General features: G+C 48.1%; 1 protein-coding gene across 3 annotated transcripts in view; it reads right to left on the bottom strand.

Annotated features, from left to right (window-relative positions):
- The window catches only part of ubr2 (ubiquitin protein ligase E3 component n-recognin 2), a 97,929-nt gene that overhangs the window by 14,713 nt on the left and 70,716 nt on the right, over positions 1-12,500 (bottom strand). For 2 of the 3 annotated variants that reach the window (XM_076286383.1, XM_076286384.1), the window contains exons 26-35: positions 11,532-11,628; positions 11,210-11,319; positions 8,942-9,022; positions 8,512-8,696; positions 8,139-8,338; positions 7,346-7,439; positions 6,626-6,784; positions 4,345-4,436; positions 1,585-1,654; positions 1,212-1,360 (exon numbers count right to left, since the gene is read on the bottom strand). The exons of the other annotated variant lie outside the window; for it this stretch is intronic. In XM_076286383.1, coding sequence (XP_076142498.1) covers positions 1,212-1,360; positions 1,585-1,654; positions 4,345-4,436; positions 6,626-6,784; positions 7,346-7,439; positions 8,139-8,338; positions 8,512-8,696; positions 8,942-9,022; positions 11,210-11,319; positions 11,532-11,628 — 1,237 coding nt within the window. The remainder of the gene's footprint in view (positions 1-1,211; positions 1,361-1,584; positions 1,655-4,344; positions 4,437-6,625; positions 6,785-7,345; positions 7,440-8,138; positions 8,339-8,511; positions 8,697-8,941; positions 9,023-11,209; positions 11,320-11,531; positions 11,629-12,500) is intronic. 3 annotated transcript variants of the gene reach the window in all.

Below are 12,500 nucleotides of genomic sequence, written 5' to 3'. Positions count from 1 at the left end.
CGTTATGTCTCGTCAAAATTCATTGATGAAGGAAGGTTCGCTTTATCCCAGAGAACCATAAGGTTTCACTTAGGCTAGACTAAAAACATAGAAGAACTTGGCACTAACCACCAGTAGTCGTGTTTTCTATAGCATATTCGTTAACCTGTCGTTCTTTGAACTCTTAAAAAATGTTGGGATATGTCTGCGAGGTGTTTAGCCAAGTTCCATGCGTAGCCTACTGCTTTTAAATGACTTTGTGTACCTGATGGCTTGCCTTAATTCGTGATGTATCAGAAATAGTAGCAGATTTCACTGCACCTTTTGTTTTATCCACAAGGCCTAGAACTGTTGGCAAAGAACTATGACGTTGGCTGCGCACTCACTCACTCAGAGCTGCCTGCTTGACACGCCCACTTGCCTAGATGCGTGCAAGGAGCAGTGAGAGTAGCAGTTCACACAGACACAGAATGTTATTATTTTAATAAAGTATCGATTCTAAAAACGTCTGAAATCTTTTTGCGTGAAGGCATCGCGATACCTTTTTAGTATCGATACACCGTGCAATACTAGACCAGATGGTGTGCATGTGTGTGAGACTGACCTATAGACTGGATGGTGTGTGTGTGTGTGTGACACACACCTATAGACTGGATGGTGTGTGTGTGTGTGTGTGTGTGTGTGTGCACACCTATAGACTGGATGTGTGTGTGTGTGTGTGTGTGTGTGTGTGTGTGTGTGTGTGTGTGTGTATACACCTATAGACTGGATGGTGTGTGTGTGTACACACCTATAAACTGGATGGTGTGTGTGTGTGTGTGTGTGTGTGTGTGCGCACACCTATAGACTGGATGGTGTGTGCGTGCCCACCTATAGACTGGATGGTGTGTGTGTGTGTGCACACCTATAGACTGGATGGTGTGTGTGTGTGTGCGCACACCTATAGACTGGATGGTGTGTGTGTGTGTACACACCTATAGACTGGATGGTGTGTGTGTGTGTGTGTGTGTGTGTGTACACACCTGTAGACTGGATGGTGTGTGTGTGTACACACCTATAGACTGGATGGTGTGTGTGTGTACACACCTATAGACTGGATGGTGTGTGTGTGTGTGTGTGTGTACACACCTATAGAGTGGATGGTGTGTGTGTGTGTGTGTACACACCTATAGACTGGATGGGGTGTGTGTGTGTGTGTGTGTGTTTGTGTGTGTGTGTGTGTGTGTACACACCTATAGACTGGATGGTGTAGGCGCAGCTGCCCCAGCAGAGGATGGCCACTCTGGGATCCTGCTCGTTGGGATGCACCTTCAGTCCCACCTTATAGGTGGCCGTGCCGAAGGTGGTCAGCATCTCCTTAATGCTGTCAGAGTACGGACTCCTGATACGCACGCACACACACACACACACACACACACACACACACACACACACACACACACACACACACACACACACACACACACACAGCGGGGGGAGGGACAGTCAAACACAGTCAACGCACAATAACTCATACAAGTTAGTACACACACACATCTCAAATGCACACATTCAGAGACGTGTGTGTGTGTGTGTGTGTGTGTGTGTGTGTGTGTGTGTGCTCACGGTGGAGTGTGGTCCAGTCTGAATCCCTGTGGTGCTGGGCAGTCAGGCTCGCTGTCCAGACACTCTGCACCTAAAGGGACACGAGGGAATCATTACCAACAACCCAACACACACTTCACCACACACACTCTGCACCTAAAGGGACATGAGGGAATCATTACCAACAACCCAACACACACTTCACCACACACACACACAAATACGCTTCACCATACACACACACACACACACACGTTTGGACACATACTTCACCATACATACACACACACACACACACGTTTGGACACAAACGGGGCAGCAGTGGCCTACTGGTTAGGGCTTCGGGCTTGTAACCGAAGGGTTGCCAGTTCGATCCCCGACCCAGTGGGAAGAATGTGGGCGGGGGAAGTGGTTGAGCACTGCTCTCCCATGCCCACATCCACGGCTGAAGTGCCCTTGAGCAAGACACCTAACCCCTCACTGCTCCCTGAGCGCCGCTGTAGCAGGCAGCTTACTGCGCCGGAATTAGGGTACGCCTACACGAAACCGCCGGGTGAATTTTTTTATTTTACCGCTTTCACACCTTTAACGACACCGGCAAGAAAAAACCTCGCGTGAACACACAGAGGTGTAACCGGCTAAATGTGCTGTAGTGCATATGCCAGACCAGTCGATGGCGCCGACCGTGCAGAAGCTTCACATTTAATTTGCATGAATCGGGTAGAAAAAAACATTGTTGAAGCAGTTTGTTAAGCAGTCGCATGAAATAAGGAGACTACAGACAATTCGGTTTTCAATTGAACTGTTAAACTAATAAAGTTAATTTTCAAGGTATGTGACTGCTATGTGAAATTTCAAATGCTTAGCCTACGCATTGCTAGCCTGACGAGCCAGACCCACATTAAAATGTAGGGTCTGGGCACTCACCGTTGGCAGTGCTCAGTCCGAGGGGCGGGATAATCAGTTGTCTTTCAAATTCCCTCTGCACGCAATAGGACAGCGGCAGCGCTATGAATCCCATGCGTTTTCCACCAGCGGAGCTAGTTGGCTAGTTCAACGTTTGCCAACTTAATAAAAGCTTAACTCGTGTCACACTGTTCGCCAACAGTAACATCCATCTTATTTGTTTTCAAGTAGCAGGGAATTCAAGCCAAACCGTTGCAACTCTGCCATCAATCATTATGTTAAGCTCACCTAACGACTCTATACACAATTTCATTGGCCTGATTGAGTTTCGATTTCTGGAGCTCACAAGCCAACTGAGAGTTGCTAGACTAGCCCTGGCAGCAAATGTAATTCTAGATCTAGGCTAGATTTGTAGATGTAAGTCTAGATTTCTAGGCTAACGCATTGCATTAGGTCTGAGCACCACTGGAGAAAACATTAACATAAACATTAACATTAGCAGTAAGCTAATGTTTAACTAAGTTAAGCTTGTGCTTCTAACTTAACCACAAAAGGCAGATAGGCTACATTGTGCACATAAATCATGACAGGGGAAAGAAAAAACATTTTAATATGATAAATAAATGGTTTGGTTTGTTTTGAAAAGCAGCGTGTCAGGTCTAGTGCCGTGGCTGAGTTGAGAGGTGGGGCTATGTCGTCATAAAATTGCCGGCTTCGCACCTACAGGCGTCTACACGGCGAAAGTTAGCCGGCGGTTTCAAAAATTCCCACTTCGGAAGCCGGTTTCAAAAACTCTCGGTTACAGTCTCCTAAACTGCCGGCGTCGTGTACACGCAAGGCGTAACCGATAACAAAACCTCACTGGTTTCACAAAAACCGGCGTCGTGTAGACGGCCCCTTAGTGTGTGCTTCACCTCACTGTGTGTTCACTGTGTGCTGAGTATGTTTCACTAATTCACGGATTGGTATAAATGCAGAGACTAAATTTCCCTCACAGGATCAAAATAGTATATATACTTATACTTCACCACACACACACACACACGTTTGGACACTTCACCATACACACACACACTTCACTACTTACACACACACACACACTTCACCATATACCTGTGCTTTGACACACACTTCATAATACATGTTTTCTAGCTCCGGGCCACACTGATGAATATTAGCTAAAGGCTACGCTAAATACATGCTTCTATGAATATTAGCTAAAGGCAACGCTAACTACATGGTACTATGAGTATTAGCTAAAGGCTACGCTAACTACATGCTACTATCAATATTAGCTACAGGCTACTATGAATATTACCTAAAGGCTATGCTAACTACATGCACTTATGAATATTAGCTAATGACTATGTTACATTCACAATCTAAGGTTAACCATTTAACTACATGCTACTATGAGTATTAGCTAAAGGCAAAGCTAACTACATGCTACTATGAATATTAGCTAAAGGCTATGCTAACTACATGCACTTATGAATATTAGCTAATGACTATGTTACATTCACAATCTAAGGTTAACCATTTACCTACATGCTACTATGAGTATTAGCTAAAAGCTACGCTACATTCACAATTTAAGGTTAACCATTTAACTACATGCTACTATGAGTATTAGCTAAAGGCTACGCTACATTCACAATCTAAGGTTAACCATTTAACTACATGCTACTAGTATGTTTACCTCATACAGTTTGAGACAAAATTAACTTCGACACATTGTTATAGCAAACCTTTATGTCACTTTGTAAACTCTGCTGAATTTCTCTCACAGACAGATACACACACACACACACACACACACACACACACACACACACACACACACACACACACACGTCTGGTTGCTAGGATACTCACTGGTGGCTTTGGCCTTCCTGTGGGCAGAGTGAAGAGACCTGACCTGCTGACCAATCGTCTTCAGCCACGGGCCCAGTGTGGGCGGGTCACAGCTGCAGAGAGAGGGAGAGGGAGAGGGAGAGAGAGAGAGATAGTGAGAGAGAGAGGGAGAGAGGGATAGAGAGACAGACAGAGAGAGGGAGAGATAGTAAGCCTCAAACATGACAACATTCAGAGACAAACTACTGATCCATTTTAGTGGCTCAGCCTGCTTAAGGCAATCATTGCACACACATACACAGACACACACACACAGTGATAAAGTGATCAATTTTAGTGGCTTAGAGTGCTTAACAACCACGCCACCCTCAATACCCTAAACACACAACCGCCTTCACCATGGCTACGCCTTCACCATGACTACACCTTCACCATGACTACGCTGGAATCCTGCACTACGCCTTCACCATGACTACGCCTTCACCATGACTACGCTGGAACCCTGCACTACGCCTTCACCATGACTACGCCTTCACCATGACTACGCTGGAACCCTGCACTACGCCTTTACCATGACGACACTGGAACCCTGCATTACACCTTCACCATGACTACGCTGGTATCCTGCACTACGCCTTCACCATGACTACGCCTTCACCATGACTACGCTGGAACCCTCACTACGCCTTCACCACAATTACCCATCAGCCAAAGCGCTGGCGGCCCTACAACTGTACAACCGCCACATAGGGGAACTCAGGGCACAGAGTGACACTGGCGTCTGATTGGTGGAAGCAGGGCTAATAGTGACACTAGCGTCTGATTGGTGGAAGCAGGGTTAATAGTGACACTGGCGTCTGATTGGTGGAAGCAGGGTTAATAGTGACACTGGCGTCTGATTGGTGGAAGCAGGGTTAATAGTGACACTGGCGTCTGATTGGTGGAAGCAGGGTTAATAGTGACACTGGCGTCTGATTGGTGGAAGCAGGGTTAATAGTGACACTGGCGTCTGATTGGTGGAAGCAGGGTTAATAGTGACACTGGCGTCTGGTGGTGTGACCACTGGAGGGGACAGGGGATTGGAGCACAGGTGGGCTCTGCGCATAATCTCTCTCACACACACACACACACACACACACACAGGTGGGCTATGCGGTCATAATCTCTCACACACACACACACACCCACACCTTAGAGGCTATAGAGGCAGAATAGACCTGAAGGAGTTGGATGAGGATTAGGTGTTTACTTATTTGGACTCTGTATTTGGATAAGTGCTCCACATTTCTACTCTGCTTTACTCATATATACCTGGATATCAGTCAGGGGTCAGCAAACTTTATTTTCAAATAGCCATTTTTTGACCAAAAATGTAAAAAGTAATATTATGGGGGCCACAACAATATTTAAGCCTTTTAAATGCAAGCAGTCTTCAGCCTATTGGTCTGAATTAGTTTGTGAACATTACCTGAATCAAGGGGTTAACAAATACATTTTTAAAGAGACACAAAGATGTGACATATGACGCCTTCAAATAAACATGTTTTTTACACATTTTACGTGGCGTAAGCTAAGCAGGCTACATGCAATTTTCATAAGTAAATAATGTAAGGATGTCTTAAAATTTGACGCTGTTGTAAAAATATTTTAATCTTACAGTATTAATGTAAAATATTTTTACAAATACTTTATTAATTTCTATTTTTAAACAAAGCCAAGGAGCCAACAGGGAGAGGCCAAAGGGTTGCATTGCAGACCCCTGGCATCGGTGAAGACCAGACTGAAATGTCGACCCCAGCTGGCATCTTTCACTGAACCACATTCAGAGTTCAGGGTGATTACTGACAGCCTGGGAGAACTGGCAGCTAGTCTCCCTCACAGTAACTAACTCTGTCTCTCTCTCTCTTTCACACACACACACACACACCCACACACACCCACACACAGTAAAGGATAACTGGCTTGCAGCTTAGCAGGGGTCTGAGAGATGGATACTGGATCAGCAGGTTCGCTAATTCCACCTGTAACAAATATATCCACAGCCTACCAAGCTCTCGGCCTGCCCAGAGACCTCCCTCTGAACACGCAAGCACACACATACACACTCTCTCTATCCCTACCCAGAGGCCTCCCTCTGCACACACACACACACACACACATACACACTCTCTCTCTCCCTACCCAGAGCCCTGCCTCTGAACACACACACCTGCTAGAGGTCTTTTTGAGGGGCAGTAGGGGGATGACTGTGTTGCTCAGACATTCACAGAGTGGACACACACACACACACACACACACACACCTGCTGGAGGTCTTTTTGAGGGGCAGTAGGGGGATGACTGTGTTGCTCAGACATTCGCAGAGTGGACACAGGAACTCTCCGTTCTCCACGTCGTAGCTGGTGTGCACACGCAGACGCTGCTGACGCCGCTGCTCCTTCGCCTGCACCGCCTCAAAGTACCTGCACACACACACACACACACACGCGCACACACACACACACGCACACGCACACGCACACGCACACACACACGCGCACACACACACGCACACACACACACACGCGCGCACACACACGCGCGCACGCACGCACACGCGCACACACACACACACACGCACGCACGCACGCACGCACACACACACACACACACGCACACACACACGCACACACACACGCACACACACACACACACACGCACGCACGCACGCACACACGCACACGCGCACACACGCACGCACACACGCACGCACGCACGCAAGCGCGCACGCACACACACACGCACAGTCAAATACACACATCCAGATCCAGATCATTGTCTCAAAGGTTCATGCACACAAACATCCAAGGTCACCTGGCACAGCAAATAAAAATCTCACACACACACACACAGAGTACATAAAGTTTGTTCCTAACACACACACACAACCCACAGAGGCAACCCTCAACCTCCACCACACACACAACCCACACAGACAACCCTAATCCTCCACCACACACACACACACACACACGCGCCCCTACCTCTGCCAGCAGTGAGAGTGCATGATGTGTCCACAGCTTCCTGTGTGTGTGCCGATGGACAGGTCAGGATGCATGAAGATGGGATCGTACTTCTCTGCAGAAAGCACAACACACACACACACGGTCAATGACACACACACACACACACACTAATAACATACACACACTCGCACACACTAATAATAACAACACTCATTCTTAACACCATGGCATTTAGCACAACACATAAACACAAGATCAGTCACTGGCTGCAGGTCAAAAGTGTAACCACAAACACACATACACACAACAGAGTGGCCACCGGTTGTAAGTCACATGCGTGTGTGTAAACACACACACACTTGCACACACACTGACCGGGGTCTGGTTGTAAGTCACATGCGTAAACACACACACACTTGCACACACACTGACCGGGGTCTGGTTGTAAGTCACATGCGTAAACACACACACACTTGCACACACACTGACCGGGGTCTGGTTGTAAGTCACATGCGTAAACACTTGCACACACACTGACCGGGGTCTGGTTGTAAGTCACATGCGTAAACACTTGCACACACACTGACCGGGGTCTGGTTGTAAGTCACATGCGTAAACACACACACACACTTGCACACACACTGACCGGGGTCTGGTTGTAAGTCACATGCGTAAACACACACACACACTTGCACACACACTGACCGGGGTCTGGTTGTAAGTCACATGCGTAAACACTTGCACACACACTGACCGGGGTCTGGTTGTAAGTCACATGCGTAAACACACACACACTTGCACACACACTGACCGGGGTCTGGGGGCAGGCGCTGGCGGTTCTTGGACATGACGGTGGAGCGCTGGACGAAGGCGGCGAGCACCATGGCTCTGCCCTCGGGCCGGATCTCCTGCTCCTCCTGGCACAGGATGCACGTCACCACCTGCTTGCGCTCACACACACGTGTCCGCCGCGGCCCCACACACACCAGCGCTGCGTCCGCACTCGTGGGGCTGCCAGGGACACGGGGGGGAGTAATGTGTGTGTGTTACACCATCACCTCACCTCACACTGTGAGAAGCAGTTATACACACTAGCTGGAGATGGGTCTGTTAGCAAGGAAGCTAAGGTATTGACTCTGTGTGTGTGTGTGTGTGTGTGTGTGTGTGTGTGTGTGTGTGTGTACCTGTGTTCCACTGAGGTGGATGCGGAGGCCTCTAGCTCGTCCAGGCTGGTCTGCTGGAACAGCTCCTTGTTCTCGTTGATGAAGTGTCTCTGCATCTCCGACATCTGAGCCATGATCTTCTCCCTCCGCAGACGGGCCATCTCAGCCTTCCTCTTCCTCTCCGCCTTGTCCTTATCCCGCACCGTCTACACACACACGGGCACACACACACACACACACACGGGCACACACACACACGCGGGCACACACACACGCGGGCACACACACACAATGAAAGTTAGTTTAGCTGAGGCCTACTGCATTAGCAAGTATGAATCTGCAAACACACACACACACACACACAGACAGAGACACAGACACAGTTTTGAGTCACCTCTGTCCTCCATGGTCTGCAAACACACGCACACACACACACACAGTTTTGCGTCACCTCTTCTTGGCTTTGTCCTCCATGGTCTGCTACAGGAGTGGTGGCGGTGCGCTCCCGCATGGTCTTAATGCTCGCCACCGTCTGTGCAGAACAACACACACACAATGAGGATCCCATGTAGGACACACACACACACACACACACACACACACAATGAGAATCCCATGTAGGACACACACACACACACACACACACACACACACACAATGAGGATCCCATGTAGGACACACACACACACACACACACACAATGAGAATCCCATGTAGGACCAACACAGACACACACACACACACACAATGAGGATCCCATGTAGGACCAACACAGACACACACACACACACACACAATGAGAATCCCATGTAGGACCAACACAGACACACACACACACACACACAATGAGAATGCCATGTAGGACACACACACACACACACACAATGAGGATCCCATGTAGGACACACACACACACAATGAGGATCCCATGTAGGACACACACACACACACACACACACACACACACACACACACACACACACACACAATGAGGATCCCATGTAGGACACACACACACACACACACACACACACACACACACACACACAATGAGGATCCCATGTAGGACACACACACACAATGAGAATCCCATGCAGGGCCAGAGCAGCACGGTCTGCTGTATGTGTGATAACAGGCACAGTAGGCCCAGCCGTAGGCAGCATGAGTGATGGTCACTCGCCCCCTGGTGGCCCTCCAGAGTACTGCATGAGCAGAGTGGATGAGACTCAGGAAGTAAGAGTCTAGGAAGATGCCACGCTGAGGAAGAGGATGGTATGTGGCACAGGCTGAGGAAGAGGATGCTGAGGAAGAGGATGGTATGTGGCACAGGCTGAGGAAGAGGATGGTATGTGGCACAGGCTGAGGAAGAGGATGGTATGTGGCACAGGCTGAGGAAGAGGAGGCTGGGGAAGAGGATGGTGTGTGGCACAGGCTGAGGAAGAGGATGGTATGTGGCACAGGCTGAGGAAGAGGATGGTATGTGGCACAGGCTGAGGAAGAGGATGGTATGTGGCACAGGCTGAGGAAGAGGATGGTATGTGGCACAGGCTGATTTCTGGGCCACCCTAAACGCTGGGCCACTTGGTGCAAGAGCGGGGCTAGGGGTGGGGTCAAGGTGAAGGCAGGGTCAACCCGTTGTTGTGTGTGAAGTCGAGAAACATGATAGAATGGAATGCCTATGAAAGCACAGCAGTATTTGCTAGTACACCGAGTTTAGAGATAGCGGTTACGTCCGTATTAAAGATGTTTGCCTGTCAGTTAGGCTAACTCTGTTCAGAGGTTGCCATGTAGCACAGTAAAAAGTGAACTTTTGAGTTAACTACCATAGACAAGCGTCCCTCTAAATTAGACCTATTCCTGCCAGTGTGTTTTATGATATCGATAGTGTGAAATACTTAAAAAAAACTATCGTAAAAGCTCCAATTTTAGCCCCTTTCGTTCGGAAATTCTAAAACAAAGATGATTTTTAATACTTCGAAATAACATTTGATAAATTAACCTTACATTTTCCAGTAGCCATAGACGTGTAGATTTGAACAAAGTCTGGTTTGGTTCTTAGCAGGAGCATCTAATGCCTTCAAAATCCTATTTTCTTTACTGTGCGATCGGAGTTTGGTGCTCGACTGGTGGGTGGCCACTCGCGCGACACGTCATGAAATCAAAAAGCTCCAAGCGGATGTGTACACACAGCCTTACAACACTGTTTACAGCTCTTTGAGTCACGGTAAATGTCATTTTATGGTACATAGCTCATTTAGATAGGCTATACGTATGTTGTGTGTGCTTGCGTTTTTTTAGGAATCTGCCGTCTTGGTTTGTATAGAAATGAATATTAAGTGACATACACGTCAAAGGACAGAAATAGGGGACTGACTTCTTTCTGCTTTTCCTGTTTGGAAATGGGTGGTATTGGTGACGTTTTCACAAGCGAAGGCGTGTCGAGGTGGAGACTCCGTTAACTTTCCATCTGACTATTGAAACCTCACGGCTGTTCAGGCTACACATATTAGCCATTCCCCTGTGCTCACTCTCACTGTGCAGGTGTGTGTGTGTGTGCAGTGGTGTGTGTGCAGGTGTGTGTGTGTGCAGGTGATGAAGAGGGTGCTGTGCAGGTGTGTGTGTGTGCAGGAGATGAAGAGTGTGCTGTGCAGGTGTGTGTGTGTGCAGGAGATGAAGAGGGTGCTGTGCAGGTGTGTGTGTGTGCAGGTGTGTGTCTGACCTTGAGGATCCAGCGGATGGTGTCCTTGTGCACCTCCAGGTGTGGGGCGTTCTGAAGGGTCTCCAGCAGAGCTAGAATACTGGCAGAGTTAGAGGGGGCCTCACCAGGGCCTGAAACACACACACACACACACACACACACACATATGGACACATACATACACACACACACACACACACACACACACAGAAACAATTATAAACAGTAGTTAGCTATGTGTGTGTGTGTGATGCCTTACATGCACTCTTGAGTGTGAAGTTAAAGGTGTGTGTGTGTGTGTGTGTGTGTGTGTGCTGTGTTGTGTGTCTGAGCGCAAACTTACGTGAGATCTTGAGTGTGAAGCTGAAAGTCGCCTCCTCTTCACTGTTCTCCAGCTGTTGATGCTCCTCCAACAGAGCCATTCCTATCAGGTGCAGCACCTGTGTGTGTGTGTGTGTGTGTGTGTGTGTGTGTGTGTGTGTGTGTGTGAGCGTGTGTGAGAGAGAGCGAGAGGAAGAGTTTGTTACACACTGTTATCAATACCATTTATACACACCACATCAAATGACCACCGGAGTGTGTGTGTGTGTGTGTGTGTGTGTATCTCACCCTCTGCAGCATGGACTCAGACCAGTGTGTGTGTGTGTGTGTGTGTGTATGTGTGTGTGTGTATATATATATATATATATATATGTGTGTGTGTGTGTGTGTGTGTGTGTGTATCTCACCCTCTGCAGCATGGACTCAGACCAGTGTGTGTGTGTGTGTGTGTGTGTGTGTGTGTGTGTGTGTATATATATATATGTGTATGTATCTCACCCTCTGCAGCATGGACTCAGACCAGTGTGTGTGTGTGTGTGTGTGTGTGTGTGTGTGTGTGTGTGTGTGTGTGTGTGTGTATATGTATATGTATGTGTGTATCTCACTCTCTGCAGCATGGACTCAGACCAGTGTGTGTGTGTGTGTGTGTGTGTGTGTGTGTGTGTGTGTGTGTGTGTGTGTGTGTGTGTGTATATATGTATGTGTGTATCTCACTCTCTGCAGCATGGACTCAGACCAGTGTGTGTGTGTGTGTGTGTGTGTGTGTATCTCACCCTCTGCAGCATGGACTCAGACCAGTGTGTGTGTGTGTGTGTGTATCTCACCCTCTGCAGCATGGACTCAGACCAGTGTGTGTGTGTGTGTGTGTGTGTATATATATATATATGTGTGTGTGTGTGTGTGTGTATCTCACCCTCTGCAGCATGGACTCAGACCAGTGTGTGTGTGTGTGTGTGTGTGTATATATATATATGTGTGTGTGTGTGTGTGT

The sequence above is a fragment of the Alosa pseudoharengus genome, unplaced genomic scaffold, assembly GCF_046254945.1.
Source record: "Alosa pseudoharengus isolate Yale_2024_CS ecotype anadromous, Long Island Sound unplaced genomic scaffold, YU_APseudo_1.1 YU_APseudo_1.1_scf_15, whole genome shotgun sequence".
Lineage (NCBI taxonomy): Eukaryota > Metazoa > Chordata > Actinopteri > Clupeiformes > Clupeidae > Alosa > Alosa pseudoharengus.
The sequence above is the reverse complement of the archived record's forward strand: the minus strand, read 5'-3'. Positions and strand labels throughout refer to the sequence as shown.